Source organism: Dromaius novaehollandiae, chromosome 2 (genome assembly GCF_036370855.1).
Source record: "Dromaius novaehollandiae isolate bDroNov1 chromosome 2, bDroNov1.hap1, whole genome shotgun sequence".
NCBI lineage: Eukaryota > Metazoa > Chordata > Aves > Casuariiformes > Dromaiidae > Dromaius > Dromaius novaehollandiae.
The window spans coordinates 11,780,926-11,803,641 of NC_088099.1; the positions used below are offsets into that span (position 1 = coordinate 11,780,926).

The 22,716-nt window shown below is 41.8% G+C and overlaps 1 protein-coding gene and 1 long non-coding RNA gene across 4 annotated transcripts in view; both read right to left on the bottom strand.

Moving 5' to 3' along the window:
- VIPR2 (vasoactive intestinal peptide receptor 2) overlaps positions 1 to 2,411 on the bottom strand; it is a 65,603-nt gene extending 63,192 nt beyond the window's left edge. Inside the window, exon 1 of one of the 3 annotated variants that reach the window (XM_064505759.1) lies at positions 2,073 to 2,411. In XM_064505759.1, the coding sequence (XP_064361829.1) occupies positions 2,073 to 2,123 (51 nt within the window). In that variant the 5' untranslated portion in view covers positions 2,124 to 2,411. The remainder of the gene's footprint in view (positions 1 to 2,072) is intronic. The other 2 variants (XM_064505757.1, XM_064505758.1) reach the window with 2 other exon arrangements.
- A 697-nt stretch (positions 2,412 to 3,108) lies between these two features.
- Positions 3,109 to 14,324, bottom strand: LOC135327425 (uncharacterized). The gene is made up of 3 exons (XR_010387539.1): positions 13,970 to 14,324; positions 10,997 to 11,074; positions 3,109 to 6,274 (listed from the first exon to the last, which is right to left on the bottom strand). It is a non-coding gene; the product is annotated as an uncharacterized LOC135327425 (long non-coding RNA).
- Between the last annotated feature and the right edge of the window lie 8,392 nt (positions 14,325 to 22,716).

Below are 22,716 nucleotides of genomic sequence, written 5' to 3' on the forward strand. Positions count from 1 at the left end.
CGCACTTCTCAAAATACAGCACAACAGCCCGAAGCACAGTAGCAGGAGCTATTAGGAGAACTCATGAAAATCTGTCTATTCTTCTCCAAATGTCTCATTTCCCTTTCTATGAAATGAGAACCTCACTTCCTTTTTGTCCAGCCTTCCTCTATTTTGACTATTTAAATTATATGCTTTCAGAGCAGAATTTTTTCACAGCAAATTTGTACACAGCCTTAACATAAATTAGGATTTCTAGTAATCAGCATAGAAATTTCAAAACTAAACTGAAAATACCTGCATTTTGTAATGTACTATCTGCCTTTCAGGTAGCTCCCAAATGCCCATGTAAATGAAATGTTTTATAACGCATTCTCCTTTTGCATAACATATTTTGAAAAAAAGTAATTTTTGCCAATTTGCAAAAATTCAATAACGGACAAGAGGTCTCCTACTCCTCAAAGAAAAAAAAAAGGAAAAAAATTATCATATTATCATTAGTGGGACTTGAAAAGTTAGGTTCCAGTAAATAGGTATTTTAACTAAATGAGGGGTAAAACAAAGTGGCTGCTTCAGTGAAGAAACCTGTAGAACAAGTGACTTCTCTCACTTTTAATCAAAGAAGTGTAAATTTCCCAATACCAATGATCTGATACAGAAGGTTACTTTGAGAAGATAAATTTGGTAGTACCCTAAGATAATGCAATGTTACTTTTCAAACGCTGAGCACACACCAAACAGTAATATACTTTCTTCTAATACATAGTCTGGCTTAGTTCAGATGTACTTCAGGTTAAAGAGACGCAGGGTTCAAGACTGTGTGGCACTGACCATATCCCAAAACACATCAAGAACCCTGAAAAGGATTTTGAGGGCATTCACCACCTTTCAGGGCTGCTCAGATCTTTTCATCCTTCTTTCCCACTACTTTATTCGGGGACAGATTACTTTTTGTAAGTAATGAATGCAGAACTGTGCTGTGTATGACAAAGACGCATCGTTAGCTGGAAAACCAGCTGAAGAGTCTCAGAGTGTTTTTAATAGCAGGATCATTTTTAATGCATCCAAAACAGCAATTTGAGCAGGAAAACATTTCTTCTGTCAAGTATTTTACATTCAGCATCAGCACGGTTTCCCAGCTTCGGTGGAAATGATGTGTGATTTTAAATTTATGGTACCAAAAAGTGGAAAGACGCAGGGGGGGATGTTCTCCTTGTAACTCCTGTTCCGAGCAACGTTATACACCTTTGCCAGCAAGGCAAGGCGAGGAAAAACTTAAGAACATAAAGATGCAAAAAGAAGCCACCCTGCATCTGAAGATTTTCATATCCCGAGTATTTTACGCTCTTACTGCGTAAGAGGAACTAGAGAGAAATTAACGACGCAACATCTCCCGCGCTCCAGCTCCCAACGACCCTCCAGGCCGCCACACAGCGCCCCGCCGCCACCGCGAAACCCCCTCGCAGAGGAGCGCGGGCTCCCTCCAGCTCCCCCATCAGCGCGGCAGCGAGGGCTGCGGCACTCCCGGCCCCTCTTCCTACACGTCTTAAGCCGTCTAGGAAAAGAAAAGGGGGGGGGGGGTAAAAAAGGGGGCGCCTCGGAGCTCCGTTTGAGGGCCAGGCCCCGGCGCCGGGGCGGCGGAGGGGCCGCCGGCGGCCGCCCCCCGGCGCTGCTCGAAGCTGGAAGGCGAAACAGCCGGGAATGCGGCGACCACCGCCGCCCGCGGGGCCACCGGGCGCCGGCTCCCCTCAGCGCCGCCCGGATCGGGCCCGCGCCCGCGCCCGGCCCCGCGCTGCCCCCCGGGGCGGAGCCGCCCCGGCGCTGAGGGGAGCCGCAGCCTCCGCGGCCCCGCAGCCCGCCGCGAAGCCCGGCGCGCGGGGAGCCGGCGCCCGGTGGTCCCGCGGCGGAGCCGGGCGGGGGGGCGCGGGCTGCCCCGACGAGCGAGCAGTCAGTCATTCACCACACGAGGGGCGCGCGCGCTCGGCGGCTGCGGGCTCCCGCCCTGCCACCTCGGGGAGGCGCGGGGGGCGGCTGCGAGGGACGGGCGGCTCCGCCGGTGCCCGGCGCGGAGGGGGCGAGCGCGGGTGACTTACCCGCGCCAGGCTCCAGCAGAGGGACAGCAGGAGGAGCGGCAGGTGCCTCATGCCCGCCGAGCGCCGGCGGGCTCCGCCGAAGCCGCCGAGCAGGAGCCGGGTCCCGGCGCGGCACCATAGGGGCCGCCGCGCTGCCGGGGCGCCGCGCCGAGCCCCCCCGCCCCGGGGGCGGCCGCCGCCCTGCGGCTGGAGGCGGCTCCCGCACCTGCCCTCCGCGCCGCGCCGGCGGCCCGCAGCTCCCGGCCCCGGCGGCGCCCTGCCCGCCGCCTCCGGGCTCGCGGCTCCTCCTCTACACCCCGCTCGCCTCCCTGCCGCGTCTCCGCGGCCCCTCCGCTCCGCTTCCTTTTCTCCTCCTCCCTCCGCCCGCCCGCCCGCCGCCGGGGGTGCGAGCCGGGCCCCGGCCCTCGCACCCTGCCCCTCCGCCCGCCCTCCCGCGCCACGGGCGGCGCTCCCTCCCCTCCGCCGCCGCGGGGCCCGTCCCGGGGGGCCGGGGGTCCCTGCCCGCCCCGCGGGCCCTGCTGCCCTCCCAGACCGCCGGGATCTGGGCTCCTCGCCCCCGGAGCGGGCCCACACCAGCCCGCACACCGACGGCTGGTGGGTGGCGGCAGGGCCAGGCCTGCCGCGGGGCAGACGGGCATCCGCACCCCCAAATCTCCCCCCCCAGCTGTTTTTTCGAGGCCTCAGTAGAAGACCCAGCGGTTCGGGCGACCTCATGTTATTGCCTGGCCCTTTATACCAGGCATGAGCCTCCGTTTTGCCTCACAGGGCTTATAAAATATATAATTAGGAGGCACTGATGTTGACCCAGGTCTGTTGTCATAGAAAAAGCAGAGTTTATGTGCTGGCTTTTAGTCGAAAATGAGGATAAATTCGAATCCTCTTTCTGCCGTCTTGTACGTGCTGTAATTTAAGTGCCAGATATTAAAAGGGACTGAGTGGGCAACGTACTATTACTTCTTAAATAGTGTTATGTCACCTGAAACAGCAAGCTATTAAAAAAGAAAAAGGACACTTCTGGTACAAAGCTGAAGGGAATTTTCATGATTTTTGAATACATTTACAAAATATCTCTTAACACACTGAGAAGAAAGAGCTGGTTACAACTTTGCAGGGTTGAAAAGAAATGCTACAAACCATAGCAAGCAGTGTTGTACCTGCATGCTGACAGTAGAGAGAAAAATTGGCAAAGAAAGGAAAACATAGGGCAGCACACAAACGAGTAATGCGAATATTTTCATTATAACAGAAGCCGGTACCCCTTTGGACTGACATTGATCCTGGGCTCCAGTTATTTGCACAAGCTGTTTGGGGAGGCTCTGGGAGGGGAGTAAAGCACACAGGCTTCGCAGCAGATTTCTTCACCACATTCGCTTTGCTCTTAGCAGTTAGAGGTATAGTCTCTCCAAATAACAACCTTAAAACCATTTCTCCAGTCTTATCCATGATGGGAATCTGATGTCTTATCATTATTTCAAGGCTTTGGGAATCTGTTTTCTCTTTCTCTGAAGTTATGTCCTGCGCTTTGTGATGACTGGCTTCCTGCTAAGAAAGCGGTCCATCTTAAATGCAGTCACCCTCATCAGTGGATGAAATTCATACATGTAATGCTCCTTGGGTACTTCAGCAGTGAACCCAACAACAGTCCCTGCGCAGAGGAACTATCAGGCGAGCTGTCCACCAGTCTGGGAGTGGAGTACACAAGGGTTGCCAGACACCAAAACCCCGTGTTTGATACTTAGAGCACATGATTCATTAGGCTGTTGAAGCTGAGTATCCTGGGAAACTAATTAACAAATTAGTGTTAACATTCTGTGTAGAAACAGTCTTGGGAACTGTCATCATTATTCCTTTTGTGGAATGACAGAAACTGGTATCTAGGGTATAAGGCCATGTGTCCCAGAACTGGCAAAGAAGTTTTGAAACTTGCGGTCTAGTCTATCAGAAGACTGTCAAGAGTCAGACTTTTTGTGATGTTTTGTTTTCAATGAACCAGCTTTTGGGGGTGAAAAAAAATTCATTGGAAATTTCCCAGCCATCCCTTCTGTCACTATTGCCAATGACTCTTTGACATGAGAGAGACAACAGATGAAAGAGATACATCAAACGCTAAGATTTTTATTTAGATAAAGCTAAGTGCTTTTTTTTGTCTGAAAAGAATACAAATTATTGATGTATAAAGCCCAGAAAATACACTTTAAGTTCTTTTCACCTAAGCATAGCACAGTTCAGTTCCCTGGTATAGCAGATTTAGAAGGGGAAAAAAAAAACAAAGCAAAAAATAAACTAACACAGCTGTTGATATATAGGGAAATGAGACTGATATTCTTATGCAGCAGAGAACAGACAGCGTTACAAGGGAAGCAGGGAGGCATATAAATTTAGACAATTGGTGTAGGCTTGATGTCCTTTCCAAGAATGACTCGGTGAATTTAAAGAAAAGAACAAAGAGATTTTTTGATGGTTGTGGAGTCATCCATGAGGCACAGACATGGAGGAAAAGGACTGAGTCTGAAAAAAAAAAGAGAGAAACTCCTATATCCACGAAGGAGGATATCCCTGTCCCAAAGGAGGGGGTAAAGAAGTAAATGAAATTTGATTGAAAAGGATATGATACAAGTAAATGAAATTTGATTGAAAAGGGTATGATTTTAAATCTACAGAGCCCTGAGAAGGCTGTAGAAAAGAAAATGGGGAGTTTAGTGGCAGGGAATAGTGATATAGTGACTAGCAATGCCAAGGTGTTGCAAGCACACTGCTCCCCTAGCAGCCAAAAAGTTTGTTCCAATTCCAGCTATTGCAAAAGTACTGAGACTACCAAGGAGAGGTACATGCCAGCACAGTTACCAGTTACAAGCACTTTCTGCCTGTCCAGCTCTCTCTTCAGAGTCCTCTAATACATGGTGTATGTAATGAATAGCCGATAGGACTTTTGGTCAGGCCCCTGGAGAAGAAGCTGACAGCTTTCTGTGCTGCACGTGACATCAAGCCCTTTTAAGCTGAATCCTGATTTAAATTGTGCAGTTCAAGATGTTCTGACAATTTGTGTTTCATCTACAAATCATGTTCTTGTCATACATTTTAAGACAAAAAAGTCTTGCTTTCATAGTTTAAAAGGAGTTTTTCTTTTCTTTAATCATCTAACATTTACTGTTTACACAATTCATAACGCAGAGTTGCCAGAAATCCCCGAACAGTATGTAAGAACTTACAAGGATTTTCCTCAAGGCATGTGCACAAGCCATCTTAGACTAAGTGCCTCTTTCAGGAGTGTCTGTCTCTTTAGCAGCTATTTTACGTGTTTCTAGTCCTGTTTTCTTGACCTCAGAGAGATCTTTTTCTCTCACTTTGTGCAGAATGCACTAAGTCATAGTGCAGAAGGAGTGCTTTTCACACTAAGTCTTTATCAGATATTCGTTAATCTCCCAAATGCATGCTGTACTGTCATCCTGTATTTGGTTGGGCTTTTTCTTTTTTTCTTGTAGTCCAAATGTCTAGGGGAAGTTTTAATTAGGCATAGAAATAGAGGTTAAAGAAGATTTCTAAGAAAAAAGGAAGGTTTGTTTGTGCCGTTAAAATACATGCTTATGCCTTTTATATTAGAGAAAATGAATGAAAGTTCCCCAAAATTTTAGCGTCACTAATTTCTCTGAACTGTTACTGTGGATGACGTTATTGAGCCCATTCCGGTGATCAGATCGCTGCACGACAGTGAAGGTGCCTTTTGTATGTTCCAGGCCTGAGTGGGGGCAAACAACATGGGTCCCACTAATGCAAGTGGGGATTGAAATCTTCACCAGGCTCCAGGGGCCTGGTGGCTACAATACTGCACTAGAGAGAAACCAGACACCCTTGCTACAGTCCGACAAGTGCAACAGTTGACCTGCCTGCACCAGATGTCCCAGGAGTTGCAGTCAGAGATGAGGATGATGTGCTGGTTCTTCTGAGTGAACAAAAGAAACTCAGTGTGCTTCATCTGCAGCTCCAGCAGACGTTCAGAGAAATCCTCCTACTTATTTTGAAGTTTTGCAGTCGTTAGAGGTCATCCTTTGTCTACATAATCCTCTTGAACTCTGTGCTCATTTCTTAGACGGAGAAGCAATACCGTGCAGGGGGAAGGTCTTCTAGGAAAAGGCCATCCTTAAGTGCCATCTCAGCCGTTCCAGTCTCTTCCATTTCAGCATCACCAGTGGTACCTGCTGTCTCTGGGCACAAAGAGGAGACTATAGCTGAGGTAGGATCTGCTGCAGCTGATGCACTAATTACTTCCCAAACTGCTTTTTTGCAATGGCCTGCAGAACTGCAGTTTACTAACAGCAGCATACTGAATACATCCAAACAGTGCATATTCCTAAGCAGCAAAGTAATGATGTGAAGAACTGTTCATAATGATCTTTCTATAATTTAAAAATAGCTTGGCTATCCCAAAATGTATTTCTGCAGATTAAAAATACAAAGAAATTATGTGAAAAAAAGAATTACTTTTTTTCTTAGGTATGCTAAGCTCTGGACTCTCGGACTTTTAAACGGCTTAATTAAGGAGATGTCTGTAACAGGGAAGATTTCAGTTTGGATATGGCACAAGGACATTCATCACCGTTACCCTAAGTAGACTATACATGTGTACATATATATGCATATATATATATATATATATATATGCACACAAACACTATAATACCTAAGGTAAAGTATGCAATTTCCTCCATTGTCCCTCAGATTTATAAGATGCTGAAGTCTTCTGTGATTTCAAAAGAGCCAGAGGAAATCCCTTTCTTACGAGGAACCTTTCCAGTTTCCTGATCAGTGCATGCTGCTTCTCCTATTTCCCTTTCGAGCAGGTCCTTTCATTAATAACTATGGAACACATTAAATTAATGGGTACTCTATTGCACTCACATAGGTAGATGAAGTAGAATCTGAACTTTTATATTTATAAATTAAATATAATAAAAATAATCTGGATATCTGACATACTGTAAAATAGTTGGCTAATGTCTTGTCAGCTATGATTTATTAGAAGGTCTGATCAGTAATTTTTGAGTCTTTTACTGGACATAGAGAAATCAGATCTTTTTATATCTGAAAAGAAGTATTTTTCTGGTGATACAATGAAGGGAAAATTGTTCCCATTGATTTTAGGTATATAATGGTTAGTTACTATAATTTTTGTATAATTTGAAGCAAATGATAGACTTTTCCAGAAATCAAGCGGCAAACCCAACAAAACTCAAGTGACTACAGGAAAAATGAACTGACAGAAGAGAATACAAGACTTTAGAGAAGTAGGAAAAGAATACATATGGAAGGGAAGACAAATGGAAAATAGAAGAAAATGCAAGTAGAGTTTATCAAGAAGAGTTTGTACTAGTTTAATCCAATAATTTTCTGTGCTAAGACATGGTTTTCTACACAAATAAAATATATTAAATCTATTCTAGAGTCCATCCTGTGAAGCGTTTGATACATTGCCACAGAAATTACAAGTTAAAATTGAAATGATGAGGCTTACTGCAAAATTTATTATGTGTTCAAAAATGGGGTTAAATGGACCTGACAAGCCATGCTGAAGTGTAAACAGGAGGATGAAAGGAAGATAACAGTGAAATCCTCAAAGATCAGGCTGGGGTCCTCTTTTGATATTTTTATTAATGATTTTCATTTTGAAAAACACCCTAAAATTTGCTAATGATTCAAGGTATTCTTGATAGCAAGCAGGGTCTAGGTATCTCACAGAACTGTATCAGCTGAAAATGAGGTACTAGAAAAGCAGTGTAGATTTAGTAGTACAGAATAGAAAGTCATGTGCTAAAAAACTATGAACAAGTATTTCCACTATAAAGAAGCTAAAGGGCAACAGCAGGAAATCCTGTGTGTACTCACCAGTGTGTGGCTAATATGAGTACGAATGTGACATTGCTGTGAAGAAGGAATGCAATCTTAGGACATACAGGAGAGAGACTTGCCACAGAGTTAGAAAAGTAATGATGCTAGGTAAAGCACAAAGGACTGGTCCGATCTCGCCTGGAGCATGGCATGGAGTTTTAGCAATCCACACTCAGGAAAGATGAATTCAGCAGGTGCAGAGCAAGGAATGAACATCTAGGTATATTAGAGAAAAGCTTGGTTCTGTACCCTGGTAAAACATAACCTAAGATGGAATATGTCACCAAAGAAGGGGCCTGTGTAGACTAAATTTGGCAGAAAAACAGGTGGATTTACCTAGATGAGAGGAAATGTATGGACTGCAGACCAGGCAGCTATTCTAGACAAGTATTTAATAGTGAGGGCAAAAAAAGAAACTGGTTTTCGAGATGATAGAACCTGGTCAGCCTGTGAAACAGATTTTGTAATATGGCTCTGTGCACCAACAATAGACAAGACTTTTTATAATTCTGGGGGTCTTTTCCAGACCTGTACCCAATTTTGTGGTAAACAGCCACTCTCCAAATTTTTGCATCAAGATTACTATTCTCTGGAAAATAGGTTGCTGAGTTTTTTGGCTTTTTTTCACAAAAAAAGAAGTTTTCTATGCAAAATGCTTGCCTTTATGAAAAATTCTATTTTTCCATCCAAAAACAAAAATATGATCTTTTTTGCCAGAAATACAAATATTTAGCTTTTGGATAAAATTTTCCATTGGGGGGGGTTTCAAAAAATCACACATTCTGTCAGATGGGAGAAAACTACAGTTTGTCTTCCAAGCTCTACTTTCTACAGATTTTTGCTCAGTGAAACCTTTTCTTGGTACAAAGCAGATTTTAGACCAATGTACAAAATCTGGATCTTCCCTGTTTTGTAATCTGGGAGTATTTGTATCAGAGACCTTGTACTGGGCTCTTCTCCAGCAACAGGGGAAAATTGAGTCTTGTTCTAAAGAGTGATATAAAAAAAGATGAAAAGTCCAGGCCGCCCCAGGTCTTGGCAAAGGGAGAAGGGGAGAAATTGCATTAATATAGTCACAAGGTTGAGTGCTAACGCTGCATGAATTTAAACCTTGGAGTAGAACCAAATAAATATATAGTGAATATTTAGAGTAACTTGCAATTTGAGGTTGTTTTGACTGTTAGTTTTTGTATCTTTAGAATAGAACATTGTTTACACCAGCTTTTATTTTTGCCACTCAGGAAGAAGACTGAAGCCTAGCATATTTCAGAGATTCAGAACATCATTCCGTCAAGAATTTGAATAACCATTACCCTAATGGGATACGCAGAAAGCAAGAGAAAAGAGAGATAAGAGATTAATGGAGTTATCAATATGGGGCTTGATTTCTATTGCTTAGCTCAAGTCTACCCAGGAGATCAGGAAGGGGAAATTTCGTCTTTAGTGTAATTAAACTTTTAAACACTCTAAAATTGCTGTCTCCATTAAGAGAAAAATTCAATAACATAAGGTAATAAGTGAAGCTTAATAGTCCAGTGTAATATGAATTGAATGACACGGTAATCAGGAATGGATTACTGAAGTTTGTATGAAGAGTTTTCCCACGTAATAGAAGGATTAAAAAAATGTGTGTTGACATAAACAAACCCCTGTAATCCACAGGAATGTTCCATGAGCAAAATCAATGCCAACCACTTTAGGTGCCCAAGATAAACACTAAAATGTCTGAAAAGCAGAAAGAAGCAGGGCAGTGGTGACCAGAGAATACCAGTGTTGGGTGATGGGTGAAGTGGTGACCAGAGAATACCAGTGTTGGGTGATGGGTGAAGAAAGGCATCCTGGTGAGCAGGGATCTGTCTGCACAACTAAATATTAGGAGATGATGGGTGCTGTATCCTTCTCTAGACATTAGTTGCCTTTGCCCATTCAGGATCCAGAAAGCTCTGTGAAAAACAAAGGTCTCACTGAGCAGAAAGAGAAGGGAAGGGAAGGGAAGGGAAGGGAAGGGAAGGGAAGGGAAGGGAAGGGAAGGGAAGAGAGAAGAGAGAAAAGAAAAGAGAAAAGAGAGAACAAAGATGAAAAAACGACATTAAAGGAGGAGATAGTGGTTCTGAACCCTTTCGGCATAATAGCCTCGGGGTTGCGGAGGACTTTGTTTCCACATCCTCCTTAGTCCAACCTGAATCAAGGCCATTGTTCTGACTGAGCAGGAGAGCGCCCTGGTTGCCAACCCAAATGTGTTCTGGGACTGCAGGAGCATTGAGATTGTGCTCTTTTCTGTTACTCAGTGGACATAAGGCCAGAGCCTTTCTTCTGTTTGGTCATCCATTTTCATGAAATATGAAGAAAATGTACATCTTTCATACTTTTAGTTTGGTTGAAATTGGCTGACTGGTTTGAAAGTTGTTAGAGATAGATGGATAGACAACCATGGTCACCCACACAGATGCTCACTGCCGCTTAATTTTTCTGAGGAAACCAGATTAACAAAACAGAGGAAAGGACAAGGGCTTCATCTCAGCCAACTGATGGCAAGTCTTTTTGTCTGGTCTTCCCCTGGCCCCATTCCTGGCTGCATAATGGCCCAGCTTCAAGAGGAGGCGTGGAGGACATCTTTGACCAGACTGCCCTCTGGCCTGATGACTAGGATATCTACAAATTGTGTGTTCAGACCCTCTCAAGTTTAAGCGATGCTAGAAACCCACATTTCCTATTTCATAGGCAAGTGCATTAATTACTGTGGTATTACACAGAAGATAGATATTACTAGTTTTGGCTTTGAACAGATTTAATAAAGTGCTTCTAGGCCCTAGATGTTTACATTTTGCTGAAATCTGGAAAAATGCATGTGGGCAGGATCTTGTGCATATTCCCTGAATTTTTGTTTAACAAGTTCTAATCAAAGTTTGAGAACCTAGCACAGAAAGCTCTTGCTCTGATTCTACAGAGATGTTGAGTGGTTTTGGATCTGAGTAGCTGAAGTGGATACTGAAGATTCTCAGCCCTGGAAACATTGACCGCTCAGGAAAAACAAGTCTTACCCAGTTATCCTTACTGCTGCATTTGTGGCCCAATCCTGTTCACCTTGAAGTCAATGGCAGTAGTCCCGGTGGCTTCAGCTGGGAACAAAATGAAGCACTTGGCTGTGAAACCATGTAAATACTGCGCAAACCTTAAAATTTCTATAAATCACACTGCTCTTTTTGAGGTGAGCACAAAGCTGGCTGGATTTTTGATCATCAGAGAAATGATGGTACAATCTCCTCCTACTTTAAGTATCTTATAGCAGCTTCAAACATAGCGTGGGGCATCTCATATATAGAGGAACATATGATACACACCAACTAATTAAAGTAGCAATTAGCTAGCTAAGTCCCCAAACTTAAATGTCAGTTCAATTTTTCCCCAGACACAATGCTATTTTAGGTTGGAAACTGAGAAATTAATCCTAAGAGATGCAACCTCCCTGCTTTAATATATACTGTTTTTAATGGAATTGTGCAGAATGATTAGTGGGAGACAAATGTCAGAATACCAGACAGAAACTGACTCACCAGTCACAGGATTTAAAATTAAGGTCAGGCAGTAGAAATACAACGGCGCTCAGTCTTTATTGCCTTGCACCTTATGCAGTGATTTGCATTGAAGCAAAATGGGTAGAGTGGATGTAATGTGCTACTTTTCCAAATTTGATGGGATTTTATATATTCCTTTCACAGTTGTTGGTGATGACACAGGGCACAAAGCAGTTAAGACAAAAATTCCAAACAAAATAAAGAAACAAGCCCAGAATGTCCCTAGGAGATGATTACAAGCAGTTGCAGGGGGAGATTTTAAGTTTTTTTTTTTAATCTGGCTTGAAATTACGAAATGTTGAAACATCTAAACAGAGCATAGCAAGAACATGCACAATGCATGCTTTCCCTCCCTATTCATACCACATTTTCTCCCCTTTTCATAATGCATTTGCATATGCCAACTTGTAAAAAGAAGGAAAAAAACCCTTTAATGCTGATATTTTTTATGTGAAAAACAGCTTTCATCCCAGAGCTTTGATTGTGTGGACTGCTCTAAAGTAAATGAGCTCCAAATTACATTATACTTGAACTAACTGCAAATGCTCACTAGAAGTATCTCAGTCCACAGCAGTGCAAGAAGACATGAAAGACTGTAAGATCAAATGCTAACACCAGCTTTCATGCAATGCTAAGCTTATGTGCTCCAGACCTAAAAAAATCAATTGCTCAAGGTGGAGGAAATTTTAAAAACTTAGATTTTACTAACTTACAAAAAAGTGTATATTTTTATGTAAAAAATATATGAAATTCACAGTTTTCCCCATGTCAGCAGCTCCTTTATTCTAATTCAAAATATATTTATAGTTACATGAGGACTTGTGGTCTGACCTCTGTAAAAATCTCATCTCCTCTTGGATGAAAATATTAAAAAACAGTTGAAATTTCTTCCCTTATATGTAAAACTTCCCATGGCAAGGGAGAGTTTTGCTTTTGTTTTGGACATTTTTGCTGAACATATTTACTATGCAATTTTCAGGTGGCTGCACCTTTCTTCATATAAAAGCTTTTCCTCCTGCATCAAGCACAGGTCTGTCAGTAAGGACTAGAGGTATGTCTCACCCCTCTCCCACTCCTCTTTTTCTGTCCCTTGCACATGCTGATTGATGGTATTCATTTATCTCTTCTCTGTTATTCAGACAGTCCCCAGTTCACACCTACTGTAAGTTTTCGCTGCAGTTCTGCCCCTGCCTCAACTGCTCTTCATCATCCCATGCCGCCTACTTGTGTTTTGGTTGTAGTGTAATCATGAATTACAGGGCTCAGAGTCAAAGTTTCACCTACTGATGTCCTCACTGTTTTTTGTTGTTTTGTCTTCTGGCCTCTCTGCACTCCTGTCTATCCACCTTCTGCTTACTGGACACTGGACACTAGATAGCATATAGTAGGAATTTCACTCCTGTTTTCCTCTGCAACTTCCACTTGTCGATCCACAATGCTCACCTACCTGAGCAGTGAGTGAATACCTGGAATTAAACATTTGGTGAATATATGGAGGTCATTTGCCTGACTGAACTTGAACACTAAGAGCTGCTCTGTTATTTCTGAGAAACAATGCATTTTTGAAAATGAGTAGTCTACTTTTCTCTCTCTTACAGCTACTATGAGATATGAAGGGTTTGCCATTCTGCCAAGGGCAGTACTTTGATTATGTTAAAACTGGGGGGAAAAAGATGCAGATATGACACTGCAGAAAGGATGCATAAGAGAAGACTCAAATTCACAAAGTTAACACAAAGGTAGGGAAATACCATTGTTCATGGAATGATAAAGTATGATAAATGTTCATGGAATGCTGAAGTATGGAAAGGCTTCTAGGGGGATAGTCAACGGTTACCAGGACCCACCAGTTTCTATGGAGTATGATGCCTCTGAACCTCATGGGTTAAAGCACCAGTGATGTCCCTGGGAAAGGCCTAGATATTGCTGTCATTTTCCACTGTGATAGGAGCTACAAAAACAAAAAGGCCACTCCTCTTATCTTCAAAAAGGAGAATTAAATAAGCATGAGGAAATTCAATAAAAGGGACAGTCAGATGGTAAAAGCCTGGCAAGCAGCAAGGAAACTATTCGAAGATACCATATAGGAATTCAGAGCAAGTGAATCCCACTCGAGAAAGACAAAAAGAAATCTGGCATGGCTGAGCAGAAGGGTAGGGGAGGCTATTAGAAGAAAGAAAAAACCTTTCAAGAAGCTGAAACTCTGCCCAAGTCAGGAAAACCAGAAAGATCATAAAACTGTGGCAGATTACATGTGAAAAAGCAGAATAAGACAGGGGGAAGAACTTCCAAAAGGCATCAAGATTAATAGTAAAGTTTTTTGCAAATACATCAGAAGCAAGAAGCCCACCAGAGAGTCAGCAGACGCAATAGATGATCAGGTACATCAACATTTTAAAGGTAAAGCTGTAGAAGAAAAAACAAATAGATTCTTTGTACCTGTGATCACAGTGAAGGAGTCTGGAGAGCTTCCCATGGCAGAGCCTTCCTTACAAGCACGTGTCAGTAAAATCTGTCTCTAATCAAGATTTTGGTAGACGTTATGGAACAAATAGACAAAATGAACAGTAACTGCCAGGTCTGACAAAGGGCTCTAAAGGAACTCCAGAGCAAAATAACAACTCCTAACACTAGCATGCAGTTTCCCATTTAAATCTCCTTTGGTGCAGAAGACTGGCAGTTGGTTATTGTGGCACAAATTTTTAAACAGTATTCCAGGGAAGACATGTGGGTGGCATGCAGATGAATAGTGAAAGATCATGCTATTTCTCAATACAAAGACTAGAGGACATGAAATTAGGCTATCAAGCTAAAGACAAATGAAGGAGATACTTCACACAGTGCACAGATAACGTTTCCAGAAGATGTTGCTTAAAGTTGATAAGGTTAAGCATTGAACAAATTAGTGGAAGAAAAACCTATAGAGGGTTTAGTACAAAGATGTTACCGCAGGCTCAGGAAATGTTTGAAACACAAATCAATGGATCCTGGGAGAACAGACATGAAAGACCAACTATCTTTGTCCTGTTCTTGCACTCTTCCCTAAACATTTGCTGTTGGCGTCAGGATAGTGCGTCAGTAAGGAAGTCCTGGTGGAGTTTTATGTTCCAGTGGTTTCAACAAGCAAATGTAGCTTCGCAACTCTGGTTGTCCTGCAAGAGCTTAGCGGGAAGAGGGCACATTCCTTCTCCAGCGTCCTCTGCAGCATCATAGCCTGCAGCCGCAGAAGGTCTGGGATTAGCAGTGATTCCCTAGATGAACAAATGAGGCAAATAATCCCTGTTTATTTAACTCCTCAACAGTTCTACCAAAAATGTATAATAAGAACCTGAAAGTGGATGAAAAAACAAAGAGAGGGGCAGGCAACAGATAGGCCACCAAAACTCTACCTTTTCCTTTAATTTTTTCACATTAGCTTTAGTGTTAATTTGCACTTTGGATTTTCTTACACCTTTTATAAGTGTGTTTACACTAGTAAACACCTTGTTTACTAGCCTAAAATGCACATTTATTTCTTATTGATAGTATTATTCATACATTTTTATGAGCTTATATTTGTCATTTTAACAAAGTCAGATGTTTATTTAAACACTTTTTGTTGTCCACTTAATTGTAAGGAAATGGAAAGCTGCAATCATATCAACTTGAAAAGATTATATTAAAGGACAGAAACAGCAGCTAGCAATTTATATTAGCCAAGTCCACAGTACACTGTGTTCCCAAACTAGCAAGCGCAGAAAGGTCCATTTAAATTGGTATTCTACTTTGCAAATAAATTGATTCTTGCACCACTTATTCCATAAATCAATCATGCACAATATACCTCATATAGAGTAGGAGTCCCCTCATCCTTGAAGTTTAAAATAATATTTACAACAGAAGCTCAAAGATTTGCAACATATCAGTAACGTCCCATAGTATTTCGCTACTTCCAAAGCAAAATTTGCATTAGCAATCAGTTACTGTCTGCAGCATGGCTTGCCTGAGTCAGAGGTAGAGCTGAAAGATCTTCCAAAATGCTCTTTATTAGCTCTTGGCAACACGAAGATGGTATGTCAGGTGGTGATGTGTCATGTTCTCCTAAGCAAAACAAACACTACGAATGTCCATTTAACACTACCCCCCACACAAGTTGAACACTGTGGGTGCATTCGTGTGATATAATATTCAAAAAGATGGAAGAAAAAGTAGGAAAATTTTAAAGATAAAAAGACATAACTTTTTAAAGTAAAACCAGTGTACTGTTTTGCAAAGGAACAGAGGGAAACAATAATACATGTATATGGGGATGAAAAAAAAAGTACGCTGAGGTGTAATGCTACGGGCTAAAACACACTTATGGGGAACAAGCTTGCTCACAGCTCCAGGGCAGCATGCGGATAGGGCGCACAAAGAAGATGCTGCTAGGACTAAAAAGCCTCGGCTCTGGAGCATGGGTGTGTATATTAATATATCCACATGGATTATCGCCTGAAGGGCAGCTATCCTCATATGAATGTCATCAGTGGCTTGCGATAGTCTGTGAACTTCATTCTCAGAAAGCTAGCTGTCGTTGCTGTTACCCGTAACTGGGTAGTGGGTAGTTTAGCAACACCAAATTAGTTATCTGGGAACATGTGCTTTTCTAGAGTGATCAGTAAGTAACTTGATAGAAAGAACAAATTGCTTCTATACTGGTATGGGAATTTGGGATGTGTCTTCACAGACTTTAATATTGCGCACAAGTTTGAGACCCTATAGCTAAGGCAGCAAAAGAAGGCATAGGATGCTTTAGAGAAAGCTGTGCACACAGCAAGGGTTATTTTCTTTCTTGAACCTCATAGGCAAGCGTGAATATGTGGCTAACTATTCCAGTAGACACACTGTATGTCAGGGCCATCATAAGATATATGTTAGGATGTTATTTAATGGTCATTATTTAATCTTCATCTTGACAGTATGGATAACTTTGATTGAGTTACCTCTAAAGACTATCCAGATCACTCCCACAGTTATTTTTCTTTTTTTTTAAATAAAAGAAAAAAATCTTGATGAGTCTAAGTTTAAAAAACATTAGCCAAAGAATGGCTAAAAAGAAAGTTTTAAAAGGGAACAGCCTTATAAGCCCCAACCTGAATTGCTCGTGGACAGACCAAAATGTATTTTAGAAAATACTGAGCCCAATCGTGGTACCTGCAGGCTACTCCAGTGAGAAGAGTGGGTATATTATCATCTCCTGTTCACATTACTGGAAGATAGAGATTTGCAAAAATATTTGTCAGTGTGTTTCTAATGACTTTGGCTATGATTTTAGGAATCCATCCCAAGAAGTTGCTGCAGGGTGAAGCCTAAGCAGCCTTAACACTACAAGGCTGAATTGAGTCCTAATACAAATGGTCAAACTGTTTAGTTAACTCCAAATATTTATACTTATAAAATATATTTTGGTAACAAGCTGTGTATTATTTAATAAAGTTTTTTCTGCAATTACCCAGAAACAGAAATAAAAATTAATTTCCTGCAAGATCAGTATTGCTAAGATGAAAACATATCCTTGTTTATTATTTCTGTTCCAAACTGCCTCATTCCTCTATAATAACTTTCTCTGAAAGATAAATCTAATTTCCAAATCCTCCCTACTACATTATAAACAAATCAGATAAACAGCTATAAACCGGTCCTATCCACAAACAGAAGATGGAGAATTTATCCCCCAGATTTTAAAACATATAATCATATATGTTTTATATATACCAGGTCAAAGAAAATTAAATACATTCCTGGATGCTAGCATAGGTCTTTGTTTCCAAATCCTCATTCTAGATGAGCAAAATAACCCAGATAGTCTGTTTGAAGGTTTTAGTACCAATGCTTGATTAAGGGACCAAATATTAGCCATTGGATAGCTCTTGTGCCTGTCTGCCTGATCTGTGCTAATTTACTTCAAACAAAGTTATGACAGGAGGAGTACTGCAAATTTTTCATTTAGTGATTTGGTTCATTGTGATGCAACTATTTAATTTGTGTATAAAAGAGGGCATCACTTTGAAATATTTCATAGTCTAAAAGACAAGTCTGAGTATTAAATCACAAAGCAAAGGTTCTCTTTTGTGCTTCCATTTGCAATATTTCTCATAATAAAGCTTAAGATGTGCCTCTGAATGGGTACTGAATACGCTGAGTGCCCTGTAGGGCAGAGCCCTTGCCAGAGGGGAAGTCAGCAGTCCCAGATGAATTCAGTCTTTACTGTGATCTCTGCCCCTTCTCTTCTCTAGCCATTTGGTTTTCTTCTAGTCCGCTCTCCAGTCTATTTACCTATTTACCTGCTTCTTCCATGCAAACTGTTTTCTTATTTCTGAATACTTCCAATGCAACTTCGTCTTCTATCATCGCATCAGATAGAAGCTTCCATACCTTCCATACCACCTTCCCGTACGCATTCCTACTCACCCCGAGTCAAGCCTTGCCCCATCAGCGTGCTGTGTCCTCACTTACAAACATTTGTCCAGCAGTTTCTCAGACACTTCTGTCCCTTCCTTTTTGCTGCCCCTATCTATTAGTATTACTATGAAGTATTAATAGTCCCTCCTCCCTGGTGTCCTACAAAGAGAATGTGGGGAGTTGCTACTTCTCAGAAAAAGGACTGTAATGGCAAGCAGTGCGAGTGAGGGCAGCCCAAAGCAGGCCATAGGAAGTCCTTAAATATGTGACCTACAGCTTCTCTGTCCCTGAGCACATGCCCTGGGGCTGTGGGGTTCAGGCAGGAACCTCTGTCTGCTGAGGGTTCCTCCCTTGGGATCCCTTGGAGAGAGCCACTTCTTACAAAGTCCACCATGGGGAGCAATTGTCATTTTGCTCCAGAGCCTTGCAGGGTTCAGTCCTCTTCTTCACCTAATGGCGTGTGAACCCATCTCTCAGAGAAACGTCATTCTAGGGAGGGAGCACTTTGTATTTTTCTTGTTGAAGTTCTACCCCTGCGCGTGATATTCATGGCCAGCCTAAACAAGCAGAGAACAGCACAGGGAGGGGATGTGGCTTTCCCGAGGGCACCCCGTGGGCCAGGAGCTGAAGCGCGCTCTCTTGAGCCTTAGGGCACCATTCGGAGGCTGCAGAAAATGAAGAGATGCTCCTCTTAAAATTTCCTTGAGATTAAATTGTGGCATCTGCCCAAAATATGGAGTGAAGCCTGACCAAATACAGTTACTTTATTTCTGAACATACCAGGAGGGCCGGAAATACTTCTCTTTTGTATATATTTCAATTATTAATTAAAAAACCAGTAAACTTTCTATTAGCACTTTCCAAAGTGAGACTACTGCTTTTTATTTCTTTACTTCTACACTTTACATATATACCTAGGCATGCAAGTGAATGAACTTGGCTTGTAAAATATCCTTCACTTCCCACCCCAGCTTGTAAAATGCTCTCCACCATTTCCCACCTCAAAATGCATCAAGATATGAAAACAAGGTGTATTGAAACAACCAGATTAAAAAATGGCATAAACTTGTTGAAATACCCTTTCAACATAATTTTGGTTAAGGTGATTTCAGATTCACATCAACCGACCTTGAAATAATAATAAGAATTATTTTCATAGTTCCAATTACTTGAGTAGCATTACTTTGAAATTTTCATGTTAGAGTACTATTTGTATACAGATTTCTTTATAAATGTTTTCCATTTACTGACAGTGGTGAGAAACATCTGTTCAGTTATAGGCTGTAAAGTATATGTCAGCTGGAGTCTCAGCCTTTTAAATAAGAAAAGTTCTCATTTTGAACTTCTTGTATGAACTCCCATAGTAAGATTAAGATGAAGGAGTTTATCTGGGCAGACTTGTCTGTAAATTTAAGTCCACTTTCTTGAAGGTTGTCTGACAAAAACTGTATCTGTTTCCTAAGTTTGTGAGGCCTTTGTGACCCACTGCTGTTATATATATATTCATTACCTGCCATTTGCCAAAGTTTTGTAAAAATAGGCATTTGGGTGGGTAGAAGATTGTTTGAGGTTTTTGTTTGTCTGTCATTTTTCTCTTTAACTTAAAAAAAGCCATAAATATCAACTCTCATCTTGTTTTGTTGGATCATTATTCTGAGAAACTAGAGATGTTTGTTATAAGCTGTTAATACCTTAGTTCAAAAGTGATGAATGCTGAATATTTTAAAATGGGTTAGCCAGTTCCTGAGGTTAAATAAGGAATAATAAAAAGCAATGAAAACCCAGAAGGTTATATCTAACATGACAGAAAATCTTTTTCTGTTCCAAATAGCTCAAATTTCACTGCCTTAGGTCTTGGGATATCATTTCTGATCTAGCATATGTCACTATTTTACTAGCCTTTACAGACAGACTTTAGAGTTTGCCCATATTAGGATAAAAGAGATATAGATTTTTTTAATCACTACTTCATTGAAACTCCTAACTATAGAGAGAAGAAAATGTATTTTAGCTTGTGTTATCTAGCAGAGCAAATCCTACAGGAAGAGCTGAGGTTTTCCTTAACCATCTAATGTAATTGATTCAATTGCTTAAAAATTTACTGCTAAAACAGACGAGCATAGTTTCCAAAGTGCAGAACTTTTATTCTAGAGGAAAGTATAGGCTCACAGAATTTTAAAATCTAAATAGGCTCAACCAGAAAAGAAGTCATTGCATGACTAACGTAAGACAAAAAAAAGTAAGTATTTGTGTTTCACTTTAAGCAAGAACATGAGTGCAGATATCAGGGAACTCACATGGTAGAGAAATCTTGATGAGGCATTCATCAATGCCTAATAAGGCAAAGTTCCCATTGAAGCTTTTCCCGTGGTTGGGACATTTCTATCATTTCTGTCCTCCATAGATTCTCTTCTGTGTCGTAAGGCCTGAGCTTATACTGCAGTCTTCTCATCTGCGGGGATACTGATAGAAGTTTTCCCTTTTTGATCCAGCTGCCTATTTCATGAAACTTCCAGGAACTTAATATTTTTATGCAGTAACTAAAGCTGCATGACTTCTGGGTGCTTTGTACTTGAATGTTAAAAGTCTGTTTGCAGTATGCTACATTGCATAAAAAAAAATCTACTGTAAACAAAAAAGAAAGGCATGAACCAAAAATATTTTTCTGGCTATCACCTTTTAAGTGAGAGAATTGACTTATACTGCTCTCATGTCTTCAACTTTAGTGTTATTTTAAGCATCTAATTTAGTTGTATGACCCGACTGACAACAGTAATGACTCAAAATCTGTAATGTCTTTGCTTTCAGAGCTCAGTCGATGGTTAAAGTAGGCCCATCCTCCTGGTTTCACGTATTGGAGACTGAGACACAGAGATAAAAGACAAGCTAATACATTAATAAAAGTTACAATAGGAGAATAAAGCTGTTGGGTGGAATGCACTGGACAAAGCTGCGATCCTCAAAACTCCCATTCAACCATTACTGAGCCTTGGAGGGATCAAAACCTCACAGATTGTGCGACCTTGACTCAAAGCCTCCTGCTGCATGACAGTCTGCTTCTGGGGATGTCCTGCAGCAGCTCAGATCTTAACACAGCTAAGCAGCATGGTTCATAGACTGTCCCACAGGCCATTCCAGATTCAGAAATTTCTTTATCTGCTGTCCCTGGTTTTGGTCTAAGAGGCCTTGGAAGAACAGTAAATGAATCAAATTTGGCTGCTGCTTTCTTTCAAAGCACAGGTGAAGCTCCTGCTTTTATCCAGCAGCTTAGCAGCCAGGGCACTCGCACAAGCAAACATCCAGATTCAGTTCTCCTTTCAGCAGGAATTCGATCCACTTTCCAAGTCATATAAATTACTTAAAGAATCAGTGGACCAGAAATAAGTCGGGAGGGCGATGTCAAACCACCGATGAAGGCAAACCCACTGACCAAGGCACTCGTCTTCAAAGGCCAGCTCCACATGCTGCATTTTACCTGAACCCCTCCCAGCTGGGAGGTACGTGCAGCCCTGGGGCAGTGCTGGAAACACCATCCGCCTCCCCGCCAGCCGCGAGCCCCCGGGGCAGGCTCACCTCCCGCACTTGGTCTCTCACTGACTCTTACCCCATGAATCCTGACTTTCCACAAGGCCCCAAAGCTTCACCGGTGGGACAAGGAATTCCCAGGCCCCGGCCTGGCCGATAGCTGCTAATTAGGGCACTTCCAGGGACGGGAGGGGGATAGCAGAGGGGGGAACTGACTCCGGCTCTGAGATAACAACAGCAGTAAGCGTGATAACAGTCAGCTGTAAAAGTCCGTCTTACTGCCCAACGGAGTTTTAAAGGGTTTTGGCACACCGGGTTAGACAGCTCTCCAGAGTATTTGTGTGTTAAGGGTGTACCTCTGTGTAGCCCTGAATAAGGACCTAGCATGAAATAGAATTAAAAATACGTTCACTCTAGCATGTTGGCTATTCCAGGCTGCCCTCTGCTCAGTGCATTCCCTCTGTGGATCCTATCTGTGCTTTCCTTTTCGCCTTTGAGAGATGTGCAGCTCATCACAGTAATCCTGACTCCTGCTTTGGAGGCCAGGAACATGTGGTTTAGGCTTTGCAAGGCTCAGCATCAGGGTATCTAAGCCCTTCCTGGACTCTAGACCCAAATGACACTCTCAGAGTTATGCAAGAAGTCTGTGCCAAAGGAAAAAATTCATCATCTGTCTCCCAAATTTTGCATCAACCTAATCAAGTTTTTTTTCCTTTTTCTTGATACCTTATTCAGAGACAGATTAACTGCCTGAAACTTCAGACTTTGGTCCAATGTTCAAGCAGAACTGGAAGCCCTGTCTTCTGTGGCCTTGAACACGGCTTGTTTGTCTGTGGTTTTTAATCAAAAAAACCCAATAGCACTAGTAAAAGATTGTGTATTATATCTAATTTTTATATTTTTGAACAATGTTTCTGTTCTTCATATAATCTTAAATATAAATATCCACTCAGAATATGTATTGACTTTTGATGCAGTCATCCTAGTGCCACCCAAAAGCTGGAATTCCGTTGCCATTCATATTTCTACTTTTTTCTATGTTGCATCTCCATAATGTACTGTACGTCTCATGAGAAGAATAAAGACGACAAGGTATCTTGGAAGTTGTAATTCAAGTGGGTAATCTGGTTTATAGAAAAGAATGAAAGCAAAATTTGCTTGAACTCCATTCCCCCAGTAAGGCTGTGTCGGTGTTTCCAAACCGAACTGGACCCCACCCTCAAATTCCTTTGTTGGGGAAA